This window comes from Tachysurus fulvidraco, chromosome 5, assembly GCF_022655615.1.
Source record: "Tachysurus fulvidraco isolate hzauxx_2018 chromosome 5, HZAU_PFXX_2.0, whole genome shotgun sequence".
Lineage (NCBI taxonomy): Eukaryota > Metazoa > Chordata > Actinopteri > Siluriformes > Bagridae > Tachysurus > Tachysurus fulvidraco.
Window position 1 is genome coordinate 13,058,988 of NC_062522.1, and position 21,734 is coordinate 13,080,721.

Here is a 21,734-nt window from a genome sequence, read left to right on the forward strand (position 1 = left end):
ATAATAATAATAATAGCAACAACAACAACAATGACGACGATGATAATAGTAATTTTAAATGTTTGCTTTTAAAGAAATATTCAGAACAAATTGTTGGTTTAATTAAGAAGCACACTGACAGTCAGTATTAGGTTAAGTAATATTCAGTACAATTTAATGTGAATTGTTCCAAACATGATTCCACCAAGTCACTGAGATATGTAGTATGATGAAGATATGTTTTCACATAATAATATGTTTTGATTACAACATAATCCTTTATATATTATCTGAAATGCATCATGGGAGTTGGCATGAATCTGTTCAAAAAGTGATAATGTCTTTAGCATTATCTCAAGGGAGTGTTGAGAGGTTTTATTTATTTATTACTTTACCATTTCTTTTTCAGTAACACTTCCATAGAAACCTGTTTTCAACAGATGAATTGTTCAATTGAGCACAGACCCACAATCTGGGGTCAATAACAATGCAGGGATGTTTAGGCCTACTGTTATTGCACATTGTAGCACCTTACTAATTTAGCAAATGAGTCAGCAATTGAGAGCATTCTGAACCAAATAATCTGACTGACCAAACCGACAACAGAGTCGTATACTGTAAGTAAGATCTAGGTTGTGGAATAATGAAAACTCTGCTACTCATTTATTCAATATACAGTTATTAATTCATTCTATCTAAGTCAGCCAAGGAGGTATTTGTCTAAGTTAGTAAAAATCTAGCCTAAGCATTGAGCAATTGAGGCCATAGAGCTTGCCCAAGAGCCTAGAAACCTTTCAGATCACTAGTTTGGAGCACTAGACACTGTGCTTTCACTGCTGTTAACAGAGACACTAATTAATATGACATTTTGCTTGAACAAATTCAATGTGTAATTGATTCTTATACTATGAGAAAAATGTACAGGTGTACTGGTAGCTGTTGTGCCCTGTTGGGCTTTACAACGTGTCAGAGATTTTCAACAATGTTCATAGATTTAAATGCAGAGATCTTCAGACAGAACCACTGCATATCAGCATTTCACTTCTTGAAACCATGTTCTAGTGGCAACGTAATGACTGAGATGTGTTCCTTCCATCTGCAACAGCTGTCCTGCAATTACTGTAAAACAGGCCCATAATCATGTCTTTCTACTTGAATATTCTGACATATCACATTCTAGCACAGAACACATATTTACACCTCAAAAGTAGGAACAAAAATGAAAAGAAAGCAAAACAACAGAAGTTCAACAGAATTTGTTACGATTGCTAGTGTGATAAATACTAAACAGATGAATGCATCAGTTCCTCTTTGTTGACCACGTGTGTTCAGGCTGTTCAAAAAATGGATGTCAATGAGGAAGCACTTATTGTGGTATGATAAATTTGTAATGATTGATGATATGCATAAACACACTAGTGGTTATTTCCCTAGTAGATAGAGCCAAAGGTGGTTTAAGGACAAGAGCAAAAACAGGCTTATGTTTCAGATGAATTTCTTAAAAAATGGCTTCATTAATTATGTATGTGTTTTGTTTGTATTGTAAATGGCTATAAGCCTCAAAGCCTTAACATTCTGCTTGACTTAAACATTTTCTCAGGCTGATTATGGCTCAAGGGAAGTATGTTTTAATTATCAGCATAATAGTAATAGCTTACAGGCTACATTCAAACTTTACCCACACTATTTTGTTGGTATGCTTGTTTATCAAGAAAAAAACACTAGTTGTATCATATTATGCCTGAGAATTTTTTCAAATACAGTCCATCAATTAAGTGGATCAAACATAATTCAGACTAAATTAACACAAGCTTTATTCACTTTTATCTTCACAATCACCTTTTTGTCTTCATGGTCCCTGTGTAGTCTGGGGTTCATTTTCATCATATGCTCCTTTAAATGCCACTAAATATTGCAAAATGTGTTTAAGGGCAGGGGACACATACACATTATAACATATTCATTCAGATCACATATGCCAGACAAAGGAAAACAATGAAATATATAGGGTATATTGAAAAAGAGCTTCTTAACTAGCTGCACAGAATCCTCAGTGTCATCTATTTTAAATGGATTTAAGGAAGCAAACAGGCTCAACTATAAAATCTTATGAAATAAAATATAATTATAATAATAAAAATAAAAATATTGGTCCAGATTAAAAGGGTGTGGATTTATAGGCTACTGTCTCATATCTACCCTGAGAAATACTTTCAGGTTTGTTCAAGCTGTTACTCATATTTACAGTCCCAGCAGCAGCATGTTTAGTGTGGACTAACTGAACAGTCTGAACTAGAGCTGGGCAGAATACATAAGGTTTATAGGTACTGATTTACATAAATGTATAAAAATGGTAATGTTAAAGGATATATTTTTCATATAAGTAAAGGTAAAAGATATTTTTTTAACAGTACTTTTTTAACAGATATCAGCATTATATCATTACATTACTTTTACAGATGCAACATCATAGATAAGAGATTTATTGACCATTTTAATCAAACAACTGGCAAAGAATATCTGTTAGCTTGACCAGTTTGGCCTGTGTTTTTGCCTGTGCTTTCAAACTCACAAATTCTCCAAAGTACGTATTTTGCTATAGTTCGTGAGATTAATTCTGGGTACTAAAGTCTTATTTATATAATTTGTTCATTGCATGCATGCAACCCATGGGTTGTGTGGTGGTGCAGCAGGTAGTGACTCCACAGTCTGGGGATCAATCCTCAGCTTTGGTTACTGTCTGTTTCTGTATATGTTCTCTCATGTCTGTGTGGGATTTTTCTGGTTCTTTTGTTTTTTCCCACTTCCCAGAAACATAAGATACATTCCTCCTACTTTTGAATGACTGTGTGCATGGTACCCTATGATGGTCTGGTGTACAGTACCACCCAGTTTGTTTTTGGCATAGGCCCTGGATCATATCTCTGATCATTATAAAACAGAAAAAGTGTCATATTGTTGTACTGTCTCTCAGCAAAACAAATGGCAGAGATACACGCATTCCCAAAACAACAAAACTTGATTTACCTGTAACGACTTGTCCAGAATCTTACTGGTGTCTTGCCAAAGGCTACAGTATAAGCTTGTAAGTTGCTCTAAAAAGTACATATCATTTAGCACTGCAGTTCCTTCAATTGTTTAAAAAAGAATTTTGGCCTGATATTACCCAGTCCTGGTATTCAACAGGTTGAAGTATGGTATGGAAGCAAAAAACTTCAAACTCTTAATTTTCTTAAATTAAAATTCTCAATAATGAATATTAAGCACAATTAAAATCATGAAAATTGAAATCGTAAAATATCTATTTAATTATTTCAAAATAATCTAATTTAAACTCCTTGTTTTTTAGCATTTGAAATTTGTCTGTATTCAAATATATATTTTCATAAAATAAGATTTAGCAATTTAGATTTGAAAACTAATATCTAAAAGTCTGATTTGTTCAATCTGAATTTGAAAACAATAATGAAAAAAATCAATATTTATAAAACGTTTTGGTTTTTTTTCTGTACCAGCTGATACTGCAGCTAATCCTGGAGTAAGCTGTTTTGGCACAATGGCGCCCCCTTGAGGGAAAAAGCGTAATTGAACACGCATCAATAAAACGGGTTAAACTTTGGACATATGTGTTAAATAAATCCGAAAATGGGTCTTTCGTACAAACAAAAGCAATGTTTCTAGTAGGAACACCGTCTTTATTATTTACCCCTTATTTAGCTCCAAAACATAATTGTTTTTACCTTGCAACGTTTTTGACAAATGCAAAGATTAAAAGCAATTTTAAATTAATTTAAAGCAAAGATAAATTGTAAAGTCAATTAAAATGTTAATAACATTATATTATTATTATTATTATTATTATTATTATTATTATTATTATTATTATTATTATTATTATTATTAGTAGTAGTAGTAGTAGTAGTAGTAAAAAACCGCCTCGCGCAAACTACAATACCCACAAGTATAGTTCATACGCATGCGCAGTACATCATCTGTTAAGGAAAGGGGCGTGTTCTCTGTTCATACTGAGAGATTAAACATTCAGTAAATATTTATCTACGGAAACGTGACAGCTGTGTCGGATGGACGGGAATACCAGATTACACGCTTTACAAAATCAGCCAGGGACACAGAGCTGTGTCTGAGGAAGCAGACAAAAGCGTTAGTGTGTTTGCGTGCGTGCGTGCGTGCGTGCCTGTGTGTGTGTGTGTGTGCGCGCGCGCGCGTGCGTGTGTGTCCCAACAAAACAACGGTCCAGACAACGGTGCGTAAATATTGGAGGAAATTTGGGAAGAAAGGAAGAGAGAAGAGAAACCTTCCACCTGAAAGCACAGAAAAGCTCCAGCGCGGTGCGGCCGCCACCATGGCGCATCTGCCGTGTATCAGCAACCAGGTAATATATAAATATAATACACTAATATACTAATCTCCACCTGAGGGGTTAGTGTATTTATGCAGTTCTCTGTCTGTCTGTCTGTCTGTCTGTCTATCTAACTCACTCTGTCTGTCTGTCTGTCTGTCTGTCTGTCTGTCTGTCTATCTATCTATCTATCTATCTATCTATCTATCTATCTATCTATCTATCTATTTGGGAAATGAATTTAAAATGAAATTGAAATTTAATTTGAAATTGAAATTTGAATGTTCAATTTCATTGAAATTGAATTTATGCAGTTCTCTGCCTATCTCTCTCTCTCTCTCTCTCTCTCTCTCTCTCTCTCTCTCTCTCTCTCTCTCTGACGTCTGCCAATGTATGCAAGAAATACACCTGTGAATAAAACTGTAAAAGTAAAAAAAAAAAATCACCTCATAAGCAGAATCCAAGAAAGTCATTATTAGATGTCATCATTAATGTATCAGATCTTGATAACTTTACCTAAAGGAGGTAACAGAACATGTTGGCTGGTGTGTCATGTTTTTGGTGTAAAGGTTAATCAGAAAATGATAGGCTTTTTGTTGTTCTTGTTGTTTTTCTTGTTGTCGTTGTTGCTGCTGTTGCTATAGTAGCCTAAGAGGTAAAACATGGCCAGATTTGCAGGTAAAAATCAATTTAAATAAACAATTCCCTTGATTAGTTCATTGTACTGTACTGTGATTTTGAAAGCTTAGCTATTTCTTTTGGATACTCAACTGCTTTCAGGTTACACACACACACACACACACACACACACACACACACACACACACACACACACACACACACTATTAACTGCTATTCATATTCTATTTACCTGAAATTTCAGTCAGACTAATAGGAAAGGTATGTAGTTACATCTGATCCCATCTTTGAATAATAATTTATACATTTTTTTATTCCACTGATATTAGTGTGATAACAAAAGGTGTTGAACCGCTGCTTGGAAGGTTGTTAGCTCTAATCCCAGCCTGCCACTGCTATGTCCCTGAGCAAGGCCCTTAACCCTCATTTGATCAGTTGCATAATTGAGATAATTGTAATTTGCCCTGAATAAGGGTGTCTGCCATAATGCCATAAATTTAAATGTAAAAATGAGTGGAGTGTAAAAGTCTGAACCTGCCAAGTTGAGTATTTAACAGCGGTGGCAGGTGTGAACAAGTCAGAGTGAACATGTGTGCATGAGTAAGAGCATACCATCCTGCTCAGCCCTGACACTCGGCCCCTGAGCGAGGTATCTTCAGAAGCCAGAGTGTTGCTGCAGCATGCTCTGCATGACACGTGGATTAAGTTTCTAAATCTAGAAATGATGATCTTTTTTTAAAGGTGTGGTATTCAGGAAGTCACTGTTCTTGGGCCTGAAAAAAAGTAGGTGCCTATGTTAGAAATTATGTTAGGACTGGATATTTCCAGTATTTTTCATTTTTAAAAGATTCTAAAATCCTTCACAAAAACATGAATTCTTTTAATTCCATATTTTTGCATGACAAGAATAACATATTTTGTCCTGAGAGATAACTATAATTCAAAAACATTATAATATGTATTGAATAAGGCCAAAATATGACGTACCATGTTTTGTTTAATACAAGGCTCTTGATTAAATATATTTTTGCATTGATACGTTCAAAATTGCGTAATAAAACAGGCTGCTTATCTCACGTGCTGTATAATAAACATTACAATTAATTTTGTCCTCTTTATCGTAACTTCCTCTTTATCTCAAATCAACATAGGCTACAGGGTTCTCCTGAACATGATGTTTTTACAATTCAAACATTCACACAAAAGCTAAAGAACATGTTTCAGATATGAACCCACATTTAACTAACCACGTCTTTAGCGTTTAGTATTTTAGTCGGTGGAATATGGAAACCTAAGGCTCATTTTTATTCAAGGCAATGTTCATTTTTGCTGTGTTGAAAACCTTAACTGTGAAATATGTTTGGAAAACATTATATTATATATATATATTGGGGTTATTATTTTACTGAAGTGGTATTATGTGCAATTGTATTAGACATTCTTAAAGGAAGGAGAGAGAAGGGGAAGAACATTTCAGTCCACTGTTTTTAATGCATGCATAATGGCTGTCAATGGCTAAACCTTTGCTCTCTTACTTTTACAAGATGTTGGACAATTACAGTTTAATAGACATGGGGACAAACTGGATTGCACTGATAGAGCTTTCACCCTTGGCAGGATCTTATCTTTTAAACTTTATGACCAGCATGAGTGGTGATTTTATTTTTTGGTTTCAGATTGCTACTGAGCTCCTTATAAAGGTTTGAGTACTTCTTGTAAACTCCAAAGGCGGAAGTGTCTTGTTCCACGAACTATATTAGGTTATATACGTGGCAAATACATTCATCCTACTGATGATGTACTGTAAAATGCATTAAATGTTTGCAGTGCCTGATTTTCCTGACTTGTCTACCGTATGAAATTGTATTACCTCTGATAAAGTCCTCAGGTGATACCTGTTGCTTGGTAACTGTTAATTTGTGACATCCACTTCGGCACTAAGAGGACTGCTCCAGAGTGTTCGGGAAAAGTCTTATGCTGTTGATGCATTTATTTATTTTTTGCTTTTCCTTTTACAAGCTTTGATTAAACATTTAAATACTTAATGTGTGTGTCTGTTTATTGTCCAGAACACTCGTCTGGATCCTGAGCAGTATTTCACCAAACTAGAGCGCATCGGCAAAGGCTCGTTTGGAGAAGTTTACAAAGGAATTAACAACCACACCAAAGAGGTGGTGGCTATTAAGATCATAGATCTAGAGGAGGCAGAGGATGAGATCGAAGACATTCAGCAGGAGATCACAGTTCTCAGCCAGTGTGACAGTCCCTTCGTCACCAAGTACTTTGGCTCTTACCTGAAGGTCTGTGGACAAGATATTCATACTCATCTGAATATTTTAATAAGACCAGAACTTTATTCAGCTTTGCTTGAGCTGTCTTATTCTGTGCTTTCCTACATTATAATTCATTTTCAATGAAATCAATGTCACTTTGTTGCATAAATAGCATTGATGTAGACTTTAATTTATTAGCTTCTCTCAGTCCTATGGTGCATAAACAGGAAAAAGAAAAACAATAAAATCTGTCTATATATAAATCTAATATACATAAATAAATGTCTATAAAAAGTCTACAAAAAACATAAAATGAACTCATCTAATATATTCCAGTTGTATTTACACTGTATAATATTTTCCATGCTATTTGAGAAATTAGTTATTTCATTGTGCAGCTGTTATTTACTGTACATGTAGCTAAAAAAAGTCTCCGACTGGCAGTGTCTTATGGCTAGTGTCAGATATACATGTCCAATATCTTTTGCACAAATGTCTGTCCACAGGCATCGAGATCTTTAATGTTGCAATCTGATTGGCTTTCTGCAGTTCCATGATTAGATATTTCACTTGATATTTCTCATGCAAAAAAACAAACTTATGAACACCAAACTTCATGATGAGTAAATGAGAATCAGTTTGTCTTCTACCCTTTCAGTCCAATTGCCCATTTCAATGAAAATAGTTCTTGACCACATTCATGATAAAATGTATCAGGCTGTATAGAAAAAGCTAGAACTCTGGCTTGTGAGACAAGAGTCCAGACATTCTGCCAAATAGGTTAAATGTAACATTGAATTCATGCAGGAAATCTGTACACGTTCCCCTTCACATGTCAAGAAATGTATACCTTTCAGTACAGGGATTATTAGTCAAGGGGCCCTGAGTAGTCAGTTCTACTGTTCCTTTCAATGTAACATCTCTTGTCTTAGTACCTGCTAGATGACTAATTACGTGTGACTTGTGACTTGAGTGCAAAATGTGGAATTTGCTTTAGATCATTCTGTACATCTTGTAAGAGGATAACTGTAAACAAAACTTTTCAAACTCAGGAAGCTTATTCCACGTGTAAATAAAAGAATGATTGAATGTGTGTGTGAGTGTGATGTTAACAGGATTTGTGTATAATGACAGGGCACTAAGCTGTGGATCATCATGGAGTATTTGGGTGGTGGTTCTGCACTAGACATGGTGAGTGTTGATTATTGACAGCAACCTGAATTTGTGCTTCCAATACAGATATACACATATTAAACTCTTCATTTGCATTTCTTGGATATTTTATCCAGTCTGCCACATGGTGTGGGGTTTCTCTGTGTTGTGTGTTAGCTAAAGCCAGGACCTCTGGAGGAGGCCTACATCGCCACTATTCTCCGAGAGATCCTTAAAGGACTGGACTACCTCCACTTAGAGAGGAAGATCCACAGGGACATTAAAGGTCAGGACTGAAATAGTCTCTGTTTCACTCTGTAAAATCTCTACATTTCAATGTAAATATAGAAAAGTCTGGCAGCTTTGACAAAGCTACAAAAAAATGTGCCTCCATGTCAAAACCAGTAAATCACGTTGCTTTATTTGTTAGTGTATGAATTTAATTATAACACGGTGCACTAATTATAAATTACAATCGAGTTGATTTTATAGAAATTATTGAGGGTTTTTTTTCTTGTAAAGTGTTCAAAGTGGCCTGGGTGGAGTGGATTTACTGTTACAACCCTCAATATTATTATATTATATTATTATACAATAGGGTGGCACAGTGGCTTAGTGGTTAGCACGTTTGCCTCACACCTCCAGGGTTGGGGGTTCAGTTCCCACCTTGCATGTTCTCCCCGTGCCTCGGGGGTTTCCTCCGGGTACTCCGGTTTCCTCCCCCGGTCCAAAGACATGCATGGTAGGTTGATTGGCATCTCTGGAAAATTGTCCATAGTGTGTGATTGCGTGAGTGAATTAGAGTGTGTGTGCCCTGCGATGGGTTGGTACTCCGTCCAAGGTGTATCCTGCCTCGATGCCCAATGGCGCCTGAGATAGGCACAGGCTCCCTGTGACCCGAGAAGTTCGGATAAGCGGTAGAAAATGAATGAATGAATTATATAATATAATATTATTTTCTTTAACAGCATATTCTGTTGTTTTTATCTTGAATTGTTAATTTCAGGGCAATTTGCATTTACTTTAGCATTTTATACAAATTAAAGTATGTGATATTTTTTGATCATATTTGATTAAATATAAGTTTATACTTGTATTTAATATTGTGGATCATAAGGGGAAAAAAATCCAGCCTCTCATGTTACTGAGAAAATGGAAAGTGCTCTCTGCTGTGTAGACACTAATGTGTTAAACATTTACATTTACAGCATATGGCAGACGCCCTTATCCAGAGCGACGTACATAAGTGCTTAATGCCGGGATACATTAATGCTGGTTCACTTGCATACTTAAGATACCATGAGTTTAAAACATTGTTCAAAGTTACAATGAAGAAGTTTCAAAGTTTTTTTGTTGTTTTTTTTTATATAAATGCAGAAGATAGGAAAGAAGTGCTAGTTGAAGTGTTTCCTGAATAAGTAGGTCTTTAACCGCTGTATACTTGCCTCATACCCTGAGAGATGGTGGAACCATTCGAGCAGTGCTGGTAGATCAGAGGGTGAGGAGTGCAATGCGAGGAGTTAAAAAGCTTATTGTTACTGTTAAGAGCTGACACATGAGATTCCTTAAAGAGAGAGAGATAGATAGATAGATAGATAGATAGATAGATAGATAGATAGATAGATAGATAGATAGATAGATAGATAGATAGATAAACATCCTTTTCAGTGAACAGAGATATTTTTTGTTAACTCACAGCCCTTTTAACCATTTATTGATATTTATACTTTGTCATAAATTATGTGACTATCCATCATACACATCACAGTGACTGTTACAATAGAACAAGTAATGGTATTAGATTGTAATAAATAAGTGTATTGACATAAACCTGTGATTTGAATGACATAATCGAGCATTCGGCAGCAATGTGGTACTGTATGAATAATGCTGCAGTATAAATCGACCTGCTGTGTGTTTATTCTGATCACAAACAGCTGCTAACGTCTTGCTGTCAGAGCACGGAGAGGTGAAGCTGGCCGACTTCGGCGTGGCAGGTCAGCTAACAGACACACAGATCAAGAGGAATACTTTTGTGGGAACACCATTCTGGATGGCTCCTGAAGTCATTAAACAGTCTGCATATGATTTTAAGGTATGCTTTCCCATGGCCACACTCACACAGACAATTTCAGAGTGTCAAGTTTAAGTCTCTAATTCAAGTTACAAATCAACATCTGTTGAGTATCGCATGCATTCTGTTCACTCTTGTAAATTATCCTGTTGAAATATTTAGAAAGCAACAGATGGCAAGGGTGCTAAATGTTATGTCGTCTTTCTTTCTCCTTTGTATTTTTACTTTCCCTTCATCCTAGGCTGACATCTGGTCATTAGGCATCACAGCCATTGAGCTGGCCAAAGGAGAGCCCCCGAACTCAGACCTGCACCCCATGAGGGTTCTTTTCCTCATCCCTAAAAACAACCCACCCACTCTGGAGGGTAACTACAGCAAAGCCTTCAAGGAGTTTGTGGAAGCGTGTCTTAACAAAGACCCACGGTTTGTGAGTGTCCCTTTTTTTTTTTAAGAATAATAAACCAATAAAACATATTACATTTTACACGTTACATCATACATGTTGCTGTCATTTGATGAAAGTAATACTGATTATCTCTACAGAGACCAACAGCCAAAGAGCTGCTTAAGCATAAATTTATTAGCCGCTACACTAGGAAAACATCCTACTTAGCAGAGCTGATTGACCGCTACCGACGCTGGAAGTCTGAGGGCCATGGGGATGAGTCCAGCTCTGATGACTCAGACATGTATGAGATCACAATGCATAATTGTAACGATTGCAACAGTGGAGTGTAGTTCTCTAGCTAACCTGTGTGTGTGTGTGTGTGTGTGTGTGTGTGTGTGTGTGTGTGTGTGTGTGTGTGTGTGTGTGTGTGTGTGTGTGTGTGTGTATCAGGGATGGTGAAGGCGAAGCAGATCAGAGTCCTATGTGGACGTTCCCTCCCACCGTAAGACAAACTTTGAACAAGCTTCAGAGAGGAAATAACAATCCAGATAGTAAGGTTGGTGTGTGTACATAAACCTTATTCATTTCCACTGTTTCCCAGAATTAGTAGTTGTCATGTAGACACAGAGGGGCACAGAGAGGGAAGTAGAAATAGCTAAATGAACAGTGTTAAACCTAGACGTTATTACTCTTATATTACTTAAGTAAATCAAATGTAATAATTGTGATAATTTCACACAGGCCAGTTATGAAATCATAATGCTTGCTCGAGTATAATAATAATAGTAATAATAATAATAATAATAATAATAATAATAATAATAATAATCTTTATTTTCTGTAGCGCCTTTAAGAGAACATCTCAAAGTGCTTTACAAAAGCAGAATAAAAACAACAAAAATACACATAATATAAAGATTAAAATTAAAGCAACAAAAATAGACTATAAAACTAGCATTATGTAAAATTACAATTAGGCAAATTAAAAGCTATCCTAAAAAAATGTTTTGAGCTGAGATTTAAAAGTGCCAAGAGATGTTGCTTGCCTTATCTCAGTTGGTAATGAATTAGAAAATGATTGAAAATGAAAATGAATAATAATAAGAAAAAATCTTTATTTTGCCACATATACATTATAGCACAGTGAAATTCTTTCCTTTGCACATCCCAGCTTTGAACATTTAGTCAGCCATGATACATCAACGCTGCATGATACATCACCATGGCATCTTGGTGGTGGGGCTTATTCTGATCGTCTGATAAACAACCCAGAGCCTTAATCACTTCAGCTATTACTTGTGTTAATAACAAGGAAACACTGTGTGCTAATCTGAATTAGGGTTGGGCCATATGACAAAAATATCACAATTTCTCGAAGATGTTTCTACATTACATGTCACCTTAAGGGCACAAATTTGTAATTAATTTCATTTTAAAAGTATATTTATATTAATAATTTAAGTGTCACGGACACAACTGTAATTTGTTGTAATTTATTTGTTCAGTTATTAGAACTGCAGTCATTATTTTTTCAACCATTCTATGAAAACAACATGGACATAAATTGTAAGGAGGTAAAATATGATGAAATAAAAAGAAGAAATATGTGAAAGACAAAACAGATATTCAGTAATACAATACAAAAAAATTAAGTTTTAATACAATACAATTTCCAACTATAAAAAAATGTTGAGAAAATCAGGCAATTGCACAACTTTTTGTTTTCCACCACAGACAGATGTGATGAAGAGAAAACCGAAGTCCTCCTCACTCACAACACTCCTCATACCGGCCTTTAAAGAGGTATACAATTCTATTACATTAAAGATAGAATTAAATGCTATCCAGAGTGCACTAATTTTATAAATTAAAATGTATTGCTTTGCTTCTTTGAGGGTGGTTTATATAATTAACATCACAAAGAAGTTAAACGAACACAGCACAAAGCACTCAAGTCATTTGAATTTGCTCACTTAACCAGCAGCAGTGTTATCAAATAGAGATCTCTTTAGCTGTAGTGCTCATTTCTAATTTCTGTGTGTAGATAAAAGAAAAGCGCCGTGTGACTGGAGGAGTAGTGTGTGCATTAGAGGAGCTGGAGAATGCCTTTAACTTGGCCGAGGAGTCGAGTCCGGGAATCTCAGACCGTTTACTCACCCATGTGGTGGAGAGAGTGTGCAGGTAAAGATGTTTGGTTTGATTAAGGCCAGCATTTGATAAAACACCATTTGCATGAAATAAATGTCCCAAGCCCTATAAATGCTGTTTGTGGGGATTTTTCAAATTTTCTATCAAGTCAGTGTGGGTTTCCTCCTCCAAAAACATGCCATTGGTGGATTTGTTTAAGATAATTGTGTGAGTGTGTCTGCGTGTGTGTGAGCCTGCTGTCATGTTCATGGTGTATTCTGTCTTACTTCTTGTGTTCCTGGGATAGTCTCTGGATCAACAGACAGTGACTAGGATAAACTGCTTATTTAAGCTAAATGAATGAATACTGTTTGGAAATATAATTTGACACAATTTAGATGCATTTTTTGGTAATAACTCAATAAACTTAAGATTTCTTGAGTTTCTAATTGAGTAGTTTGGACTGTCTGAAGTCATGTACTGTTAAGTTCTACATAACATAACAATTCTCATACTGCCAATCTGTGACTGCAAAATGTTACATTTATTTAAGACAAATGTCCAGTCTTATCTGTAAAGGGCCGTGTGGGTGCAGTTTTCTCTCCAATAAAGCAGAAGTCACAAATGAGAGGCGCGTAAACTCCAAAATCAACTGATTAAACAGGTGGAATCAGGTGTGGCTTCTGCAGGATAGGAATGAAAACCTGCACTCACATCAGCCCTTTGTAGCAAAGACTGGACACCCCTGATTTAAGATGTTTACATTACCTTGCTGTCCTGCACAATTCATTACATTGTGTTCATTCCAGTATTTTTGCACATTCACTATAGATTATATAGTATGTACTCTGGTTGGTGCTGCTTTTGTGTATTGTCCTGTAGTGTTTTATATTGTTTGTTTGATGCAATTTTTTGTGGCGTGGAGTAACTTAGGTCCTTAGCTCTGTGTTGTTCTATGTTGCACTATGGTCCAGGAGAAACATTTCACTTTGTACTGTGTTAGCTCTATACGGTTGAATTGACTAAAAGCTTCTCGACTCGACTTGAAATGATTTTATATTCTCAAGGCTAAAACTATTTGCAAAGTCCACATCCAAGGTTTATATAAACAAACAGTGACTAGAGCAGAGGTCATCATTTCTACATGTCTGTGATTCTCACCTCTCACTCATTCTGTTCCTATTCCTACAGGTTTACACTTAATGGGAACACAACACCTCCAAAGCGATGAGAGCTCTTAGAGAAAACAGTCTGCATTAAATCACACCATCGATCCACCTTCTTCATGGTCTCCTCTCCGACACGTTTATAAAAGACCTGGACCTTTTCATCAATGCCACCCATCTTATTATGGCACATTATGGGATGTTTTTCATAGATTTTCGTTATAGAATGATTGCTTTTACAAAGTCAAGATCTGTCTATAGCAGGATGTGATGTTAGACTTTACCATATTAATAAACCAAAAGGATAAAAAGATATGGAGCTGTGTTTTAGAACAGAAACTAAGGCATTGAATGCTTTATGAATTATAGATACCATTACAAATAAGAGTCATTTCAATCTCAGATCCCAATTAATTACCAGATTTGTTTTTATTAGTTATTTTTTGTTGTTTTTTTTAATGTAATGACATGGGACTGACTACAGCAACATGGTACACAATAAATAGGAGCATCGTGCATCAGAGACAGGAGTAAAAGATGGTGTTCAGAGTCACTAAATGGTAGAAGCAACCTGGAGCTTTGGTAAAGCTCATTCTAAACTCTACTGTACATGTGACGTGTGAAAATGCCTTTTTACGTGGAAAGGAAAGTCAAGAGAGAAATATTACAAATTCCAGTTTGGGTAAAGAAGTGTATAAAAGTAATGAGCAAAAAACCAATCAGAGGTTTGATGAAACTGCTAATAATCCAGGATTTATGAATTGTGCATAATATCTGCTTACTTATACAGTATTAAAAAAAGTATCCATATAGTCACATGTACCGACTAATGTGTGGCTGAAAAAACCTCAGTCAAGGTTTTCAGTCTTATGACATTTTTAGGTCTTTGGTTGGACCCAATACAGCATTCATTTCCCAATGTAAAAGTCTGTGATTCAATATCAATCAATATCAAGTCAAATCTCCCAGATAAGATCAAATTAATTTACAGTTCATCTCAGCCCTTATGAGTAAACATAACATATATCGGTTTCATAAAGGAACACTTCAGGTGAAAGTGAAATCTACACAATTTTATCCATATACCAACACAAATGATCAGCCAAGAGGCGTCTGTTTTAGTTTTGCACTTATAGCTGCTATGTGATGTGGTTTCTGAGTGATGGCACATAGTAATGTATTTAAAAAAAGAACAGCAAAAAATTAATACACACAGCAAAAAAAACAAAAAACAAAACAGTAGTAGCAGCCACACGGAAGCCAGAATCACTTTCCTCCTCAGCACAGTTTGTAGTCACTCCACACAAACAGGTTTGAAGGCCAAACCGTACATTAAAAATGATTTGGATGAAGTTGTTTTCTTCATGGACTTATTTTTTTATGTAATGAAACCTTTTGTTCTTTGACGTGTGTGTGTGTGTGTGTGTGTGTGTGTGTGTGTGTGTGTGTGTGTACATCCTGGTAGCTTTCATGCAGAACCAAATTTCAATCACCAAACCTTGTCTTGGGTAACCAGCAGCAGTTGGGTACATGGAAAACTGTGTAAATCAAACTGTTCACAGAAATATTCCTTTAAAAGAAACTTTGACAACCCAAATATTTACATAAAAGAACTGGCCCTTATAGTGGAAAAAAGGATTAATAAGAACACAGAAAACAGCATAACCTGTGTTTCAACACTTCAAAAAAAAAAAAAAAAAAACGGAAAAATAATCTGATGAAACTTCATCACATTGACCTTTTTTTTTTTCAATGAGTGTGCAGGAGAAGTGGAGAAATCAGCAGAGCCACATGTTTAAAAGAAACTGATGTTAACTATCCTGACCCATTGTCAGAAAGACTAGCTTAGGGGGGTTGTGTCAGCGAGCACTAGGGTTAGGACTGGATGCATACTTGAGATGCTGACTCCCTCTTGTGGTCCTCCAGGAAAAGCAATTTTATTTTTTGAGATGATAAGTGTGCATAAATGCATTGTCAGTAACAAAACTGTTATATATTCTCTGACTGAGCCATTTCAATATCTCTCAATACATCTTACATTTAAATGAGTCAAAGCAGTTCCATATATAACTATTAATTACCAGACATTTTATTAAAGGATAAGAAACAATAAGGTCGCTAAAGTCTTACAGTGATGACTGTGGAACTGAGCAGGAGCGCACACACACACACAAACAACGGACTTTACTCACTTGTGTCCACACCAGATCACCTATTATTCTGTCACTCATCTTAATTCCAATGCCATTAATTCAACACCATGCCTTGTCCTTTTACACCAGTTTACAGAGGATGACGACCGTTCTCCAAACCAGATCATCTCCTGAGTGCTGCCATATCCTCTGGTCCATGCCGTTGTGGCTCTGTAGACTTCTTTCTTCCATCTTTTCACTTACTCTACCATTCAGACCTGATTCAGTCCATTACTCCGTTCGGCAACATTCTGTTACTGTGCTCCCGTAAATATGAAAGGTTGAGATCAAGATTACACAAAATGAGCTTTTAATGACATTGAAACTCATTCAGGATGTCCTAATGGGCTTGAGACAAAACCGTTTGGGACAAGCTCCTAGTTTTGAGATGAAGAACTGGCAATTTTAGCAATGTGACCGCTGAAATTGTAGCAAGACCACATGAACCAAAATAGAACATAATAGGCCATTTATGGTTAGATTACTCTTCTGGAAAACTGAACTTGGCATGACTTTAAAATGAAGGGGTCGTAGCCCACATGTCAAAGATGAAAAAAAAAAAAAAAAAAGTAACCAGTTATTAGACGGCCCCCCGACTTCTTCCGTTTCCATTCAGAAGAAAGGTTGAAGATAATGGCATTATGAGCAATGAGACAAAGAGGATTAAATAAAATAATAGTGTAGACTCATGGCAGTCTGCAGGGCCCAGCCCTGAGCTCCAGGAGGACAACCAGCCTCACTTTCAAGCTTCAGTTCCCATTCATCTCTTCTGGGCCTTTAGGGATGAGCAGACTCACTCTGCCAACAGCACTCGCTGCACTTTTTATCACCTCCATCCATCTAAAAAACAAACAAACAAACAAACAAAAAAAACCACACACACACTTACTTCATGCCACGATTCACTTTTTCAGTCCAATTAGTGTCCAGCTTGTTTTGTTATACTTATGGGTCATAGCTATCCAGCATTTAATGGCATGGTACTTGGTGCTACTCATCTACCTACAGTTTTCTTACAAATTCAAGGATATCAGGACAAAAGCAGCGACCGTTCCTATGAAAAGCAAACATAAGAAACCAGATGGTTTGAGTTTCAGCAAAAATATTATTGTGCAGAATCTTCTAATCTGTAAAAGAGCTCTCTGTATTTCCATGTTGTTGAGGTTGAAATGCTGCTAATTAATTCTGCTACATTCCTCGATGTGATTAAATGAATTGTGTAAGCATGTATTTGGCTGTTTTTCCCTTGATTTAGACTGTGCAGGAGAGGACCTCTGCAATTAATATTAATTCTCCTCTAAAATGTTTGTCTGCTGAACAAATCAGCCAAAGGCCTTCGAAAAATTTAGCCAGTAACAGTTTGAACTTTCCTTCCCAGTGTGCCAATGTGCATAATCCTGGACATCTGTGAATTCCAGATGACTTATATATTTTTTTTACATTTCTTAAAAGATTAAAGCATGCAATCCACACACAAAACTGGAACACAAAAGGGATACAAGTAGTACCACTTCCTGAGTATCAGTCAGGCTACTGTTTGGTAGTTAGAGTGGACTAAATAAAATTCATTTCAATATCTCAATGCAACACAATGTTAATTCCCAATGAAATGAAAACACTTAATACACTAAACATTTACCTACATTCTGGTGATAAAGGTTTAAATGAGAAATTTAGAAAATGAGAAAGGTTTACCTTTCAAAGGTATATTCGCTTTCAGCCCTGAAGAAATAAACATGGGACTTGAACTGCAGCTTAAAGACATATTCTTTATGAATGCTGTCTGATTCCCCGGGTGTGCTGACCGTGTAACCCAGCAGAGGCAGGCTAGCCAGAGGAAAGTCATCCTGGATGAAAAATAGAACATCATGAACTCTCAAACCCAAGACGAAAAAGTGGCCGAGGCTCAAAATGGATGTTGTTACAGCTGCTCCTGAAACTGAACTCAGGGTTATTAGCAACACAGCACATTAAATAGAAGTCATTTGGAGAAGCCAAAAGCAAAAATAACTGTCTGAATATGAACGCACTAATCGGTTTCATTCAGATGTGTCCAGATATGGTGGTCCTTGTTCGAGCTCATTATTCTTGTATGAACATTGGATTGTTTTGGACTCGATTGTAGAAACCTCAGACTTCAGTGTTTATTTAACATTACCATCCTCTTTTAAAGCCTCATTCAAGAACTTAAGTGAACGGCTGCCCTGTTTAGAGCTGCAAAACCATCTCTAAAAAACATCTTTCCTGCATGTGTTGTGCTAAAATAATACACAATAATATGACAGTAGTATTCCATAGTATGAACACAGTAGTAGCAGTGATACTAACTTTTCCCCAATGCATACGTAAGAATCAGAAACTTTTGTAGGGCACAGATTATTTTCTGCAATAATACAAAAATCCATGGATTGAACTTTTTGCCATGGATTGCCTTTTTGCCAAGATCATCAGAGTGTTGTTAACCTCCAGGTTGGTTTACAAATTACGTGTCATTCTTGCAGCACTCTATGGGTGACTGCCTTGTTTTTCTGACACGGATATTCAATATAAACCATCCATAAAATAAATAAATAAACAAACAAAAATTCACCCTGAGAATTACTTGTGGATCAAAATTTTGAAAGAATGATTATTATTTAACATGTTTAAAATGACTATAAGCTGACAGTGAGATACTTCAGCTCTCCTTTGCTGGCTCCGTTATATTTCTACAATGTATTTCTATTAAATATTAAATAATACAATTGAGCTAGTAAAGTCCCTCAGCAGGGCTCACAACTGCTTATTTCTCATAAGAATAATGAAAACAGGACCAGGCAATAAACAAGCACCAGAATCACTAATCACATCACAAAAATATCAAGATGTTGTTTCAGGACAGGTCTATCTGTAAATTGTTACATTAAACCTGTAGCACAAACGCAACAACTAACAGCAAATTTACGATAGCTGAACTGTTTAATAAACTAAATTGTTTTAATAAACTGATTAGTTCTAATCCTTATTTAACTAGCCTTAATTGGGTCTTAAATGCATCCAGAAATTCAGAGCTCTGTTAAAGTGTTAGTACCTGGTGTGTCTTGTAGAAGAACAAACAGAAGTTGGTGAAGACCACCCACAATTTCTGCCAGCCGTTACTGTTCTTAAACTTCCTCAGCAGGTAGCCAGACAGCTGGTTCTGTAGAGAAAGAGCAGTCAATATTTCAGAGACGTTACTGAACAAACAGGACCACCATGCTGATTTATATTATGGCTTGACATTTACAAAGATTCAGAGCTCTGGCTAAAACATCCAGTTTTAAAAACGTCTCTAGGGAAAGGTCAGAAATGTAACGTGATCTGTTCATTAGAAAATATCTTGTTGGACATCATCCTCGGAGAAGTTCTGTTTGCCGTGTGTACCTGGTTCATGCGCAGGTAATCAGAAAGAGAGAGGTTCTGTGTGCGGTACCAGCACACGTGTGTGATGGTGTTTGGTCTCTGTCCCTGACCAAGCAGATAACGAGGAGGCAGTTCCGGAGATGCAGCCGGAGAGAAAAACACTGAAGACACACAGGCAATAGGACGTGCAGAAGAGTAGAAGTAAAGAGAGTAAGAGGTACAGAGGGCAATGTGCAGAAGAGTAGAAGTAAAGAGAGTAAGAGGTACAGAGGGCAATGTGCAGAGTGAGACAGGAGGAAAGAAGCAGGCATGATGCAGAAAAAAACAGAAACTGTGTGTTAGTGAGTTAGAAGCTTTAATCCACAGGTAAGAACTTGGGTCTTGAGAATACTGAAAAATGTTAATTGAACATGCAGCATCAGTAGACCTGGTTTCCTTTTTCTTTTTAAAAGAGAATTTAAGGTCAGTAAAAAGAACATCCATCATGAACAAGAACAAAACAAATGCTAAGGTTACAGATAATCTCCAGACTATAAGACGCTTGTTTGCTTTCTAGCAAATAATGTGTCATACATATAACAAATACAAAACCTTTTGATTTTTTTTTTTTTTTTTTGGAATACACATTAAAGTTTGTACTCAAATATAATCATGGAAATACCAAATTTTACACATATATATATATATATATATATATATATATATATATATATATATATATATATATATATATATATATATATATATTAGATTAGATTGGAAGATACAGCCTTTGTCTATGCAAATCTTAGGGGATGCGTCTTACAGTCTGGTGTGGTAAGAAAAACAGGAGATTGCAACTTCGTTAAAGGGGCAAACAGGAAAAGTGGAAGATAAGGGAAGGTAAGAAGAAGGATGAAGTATGAAGGATAATGTCAGCTATGAGGTCGCGCCTGCCTAAGCTGTGTAGGTGTGTGGAGAAAAACAGCAGGCTGTATATGATGAAGTGCGTGTGTTAGAGAGGACATGCTTTTCTGAGTGCTACCTCCACGGCTAGGCTGTGGTCAGACATGGAGACACTGGTGTTGCGGTGCCAGCACACATGCATGGTGGTGTTGGCACGATGGTGACTCTGTTTGTCCAGAGAGCAGCGGGATGAGTTCACATCGTCCTCAGACTCCTGCTCCAACGACACCTCATCAGATGACCCTAACGCAGTGTGAAGGGAGAGGACAGGAGGAGCAAAGAGTGCAGAAGAAAGGAGTGGAGGTGAGAAAGAAAAAGGGAAGAGTGGAGGGAAGGCATTGAGAAAAGGAATGAAAAAGGGGAGAGGAGAAAAGAAAAAAGAAACATGGGAAAAGTAGAAGAAAAGTAGAACAAAGAAGTACATTGGAAATTTGAGAAAAGGAAAAAAAAACAAAGGATTTGAAAGAACAGAACAGAAAAGAGGTTAAAGATGGTGGAGGAGAAAAGGAAAGAGGAAAAGATATGGGAGAGGAGAGGACATGCGGAGAAAAACAGGTTGGGGTTTATATCTAACACAAGCAAAGGGGTAAAGTGAAGGGATTTATAAGCTGAAATAACCCTCACTGTTGGAGCGATCACACAGACTTGGGTCGAGAAATATATCTGATTTCTCCTGTGACTTCTTCGCAATATCAATCGCCATGTTTAGGTCCTCGATCCACTTAGTCATCTCTACTTTAGAGCTAAAAAAAGTTAAAAACAGAATGTATAAATGTGAGCAGAGGCACATATTGTATTTATTGTATTATATTATGGAATGTAGATGGTGAGTCACCTGGCCGCCACCACGATGGTCCTCTGGGCTGAGTAGATGGTGAAACAGTGAGGAACCGACCACTCATTTTCATTCTCCTCCACCTAGAACACAAACACTCATTAAAGGTAACCACACACAGCCAGCTAGGTCTAAAGCAGTGGTCCCCAACCCTCGGGCCGCAGACCGGTACCGGTCCGTGGATCAAATGGTATCGGGCCGCCCAAGGAACATTAAATTATTT

The 21,734-nt window shown here is 36.6% G+C and overlaps 2 protein-coding genes across 5 annotated transcripts in view; one reads left to right on the top strand and one right to left on the bottom strand.

The window, feature by feature from the left end:
* The first annotated feature begins 3,987 nt into the window (after positions 1-3,987).
* stk25a (serine/threonine kinase 25a) lies at positions 3,988-15,510 on the top strand. The gene is made up of 11 exons (XM_027147455.2): positions 3,988-4,372; positions 7,048-7,278; positions 8,386-8,442; positions 8,581-8,689; positions 10,341-10,498; positions 10,719-10,904; positions 11,021-11,166; positions 11,316-11,421; positions 12,600-12,668; positions 12,910-13,046; positions 14,184-15,510. The coding sequence occupies exons 1-11, from the start codon at positions 4,343-4,345 to the stop codon at positions 14,221-14,223; spliced, it is 1,269 nt and encodes a 422-aa protein (XP_027003256.1). The 5' UTR covers positions 3,988-4,342; the 3' UTR covers positions 14,224-15,510.
* Positions 15,511-16,225: 715 nt separating this feature from the next.
* Positions 16,226-21,734, bottom strand: part of farp2 (FERM, RhoGEF and pleckstrin domain protein 2) — a 44,844-nt gene continuing 39,335 nt past the window's right edge. For 3 of the 4 annotated variants that reach the window (XM_027147451.2, XM_027147453.2, XM_027147452.2), the window contains exons 22-27: positions 21,512-21,594; positions 21,301-21,419; positions 20,756-20,919; positions 19,421-19,528; positions 18,046-18,197; positions 16,226-17,190 (exon numbers count right to left, since the gene is read on the bottom strand). In XM_027147451.2, coding sequence (XP_027003252.1) covers positions 17,100-17,190; positions 18,046-18,197; positions 19,421-19,528; positions 20,756-20,919; positions 21,301-21,419; positions 21,512-21,594 — 717 coding nt within the window. In that variant the 3' untranslated portion in view covers positions 16,226-17,099. Of the gene's footprint in view, positions 17,191-18,045; positions 18,198-19,420; positions 19,529-19,752; positions 19,893-20,755; positions 20,920-21,300; positions 21,420-21,511; positions 21,595-21,734 lie in introns of those variants that run through there. The other variant, XM_027147454.2, reaches the window with a different exon arrangement.

Excerpts from the sequence above, each read along its gene's own strand:
- stk25a (XM_027147455.2), top strand. The coding sequence starts at position 4,343 with ATGGCGCATCTGCCGTGTATCAGCAACCAG. Across the intron at positions 10,905-11,020 it reads TTAACAAAGACCCACGGTTT|AGACCAACAGCCAAAGAGCT; the intron begins GTGAGTGTCCCT and ends TTATCTCTACAG. Across the intron at positions 13,047-14,183 it reads GTGGTGGAGAGAGTGTGCAG|GTTTACACTTAATGGGAACA; the intron begins GTAAAGATGTTT and ends CTATTCCTACAG.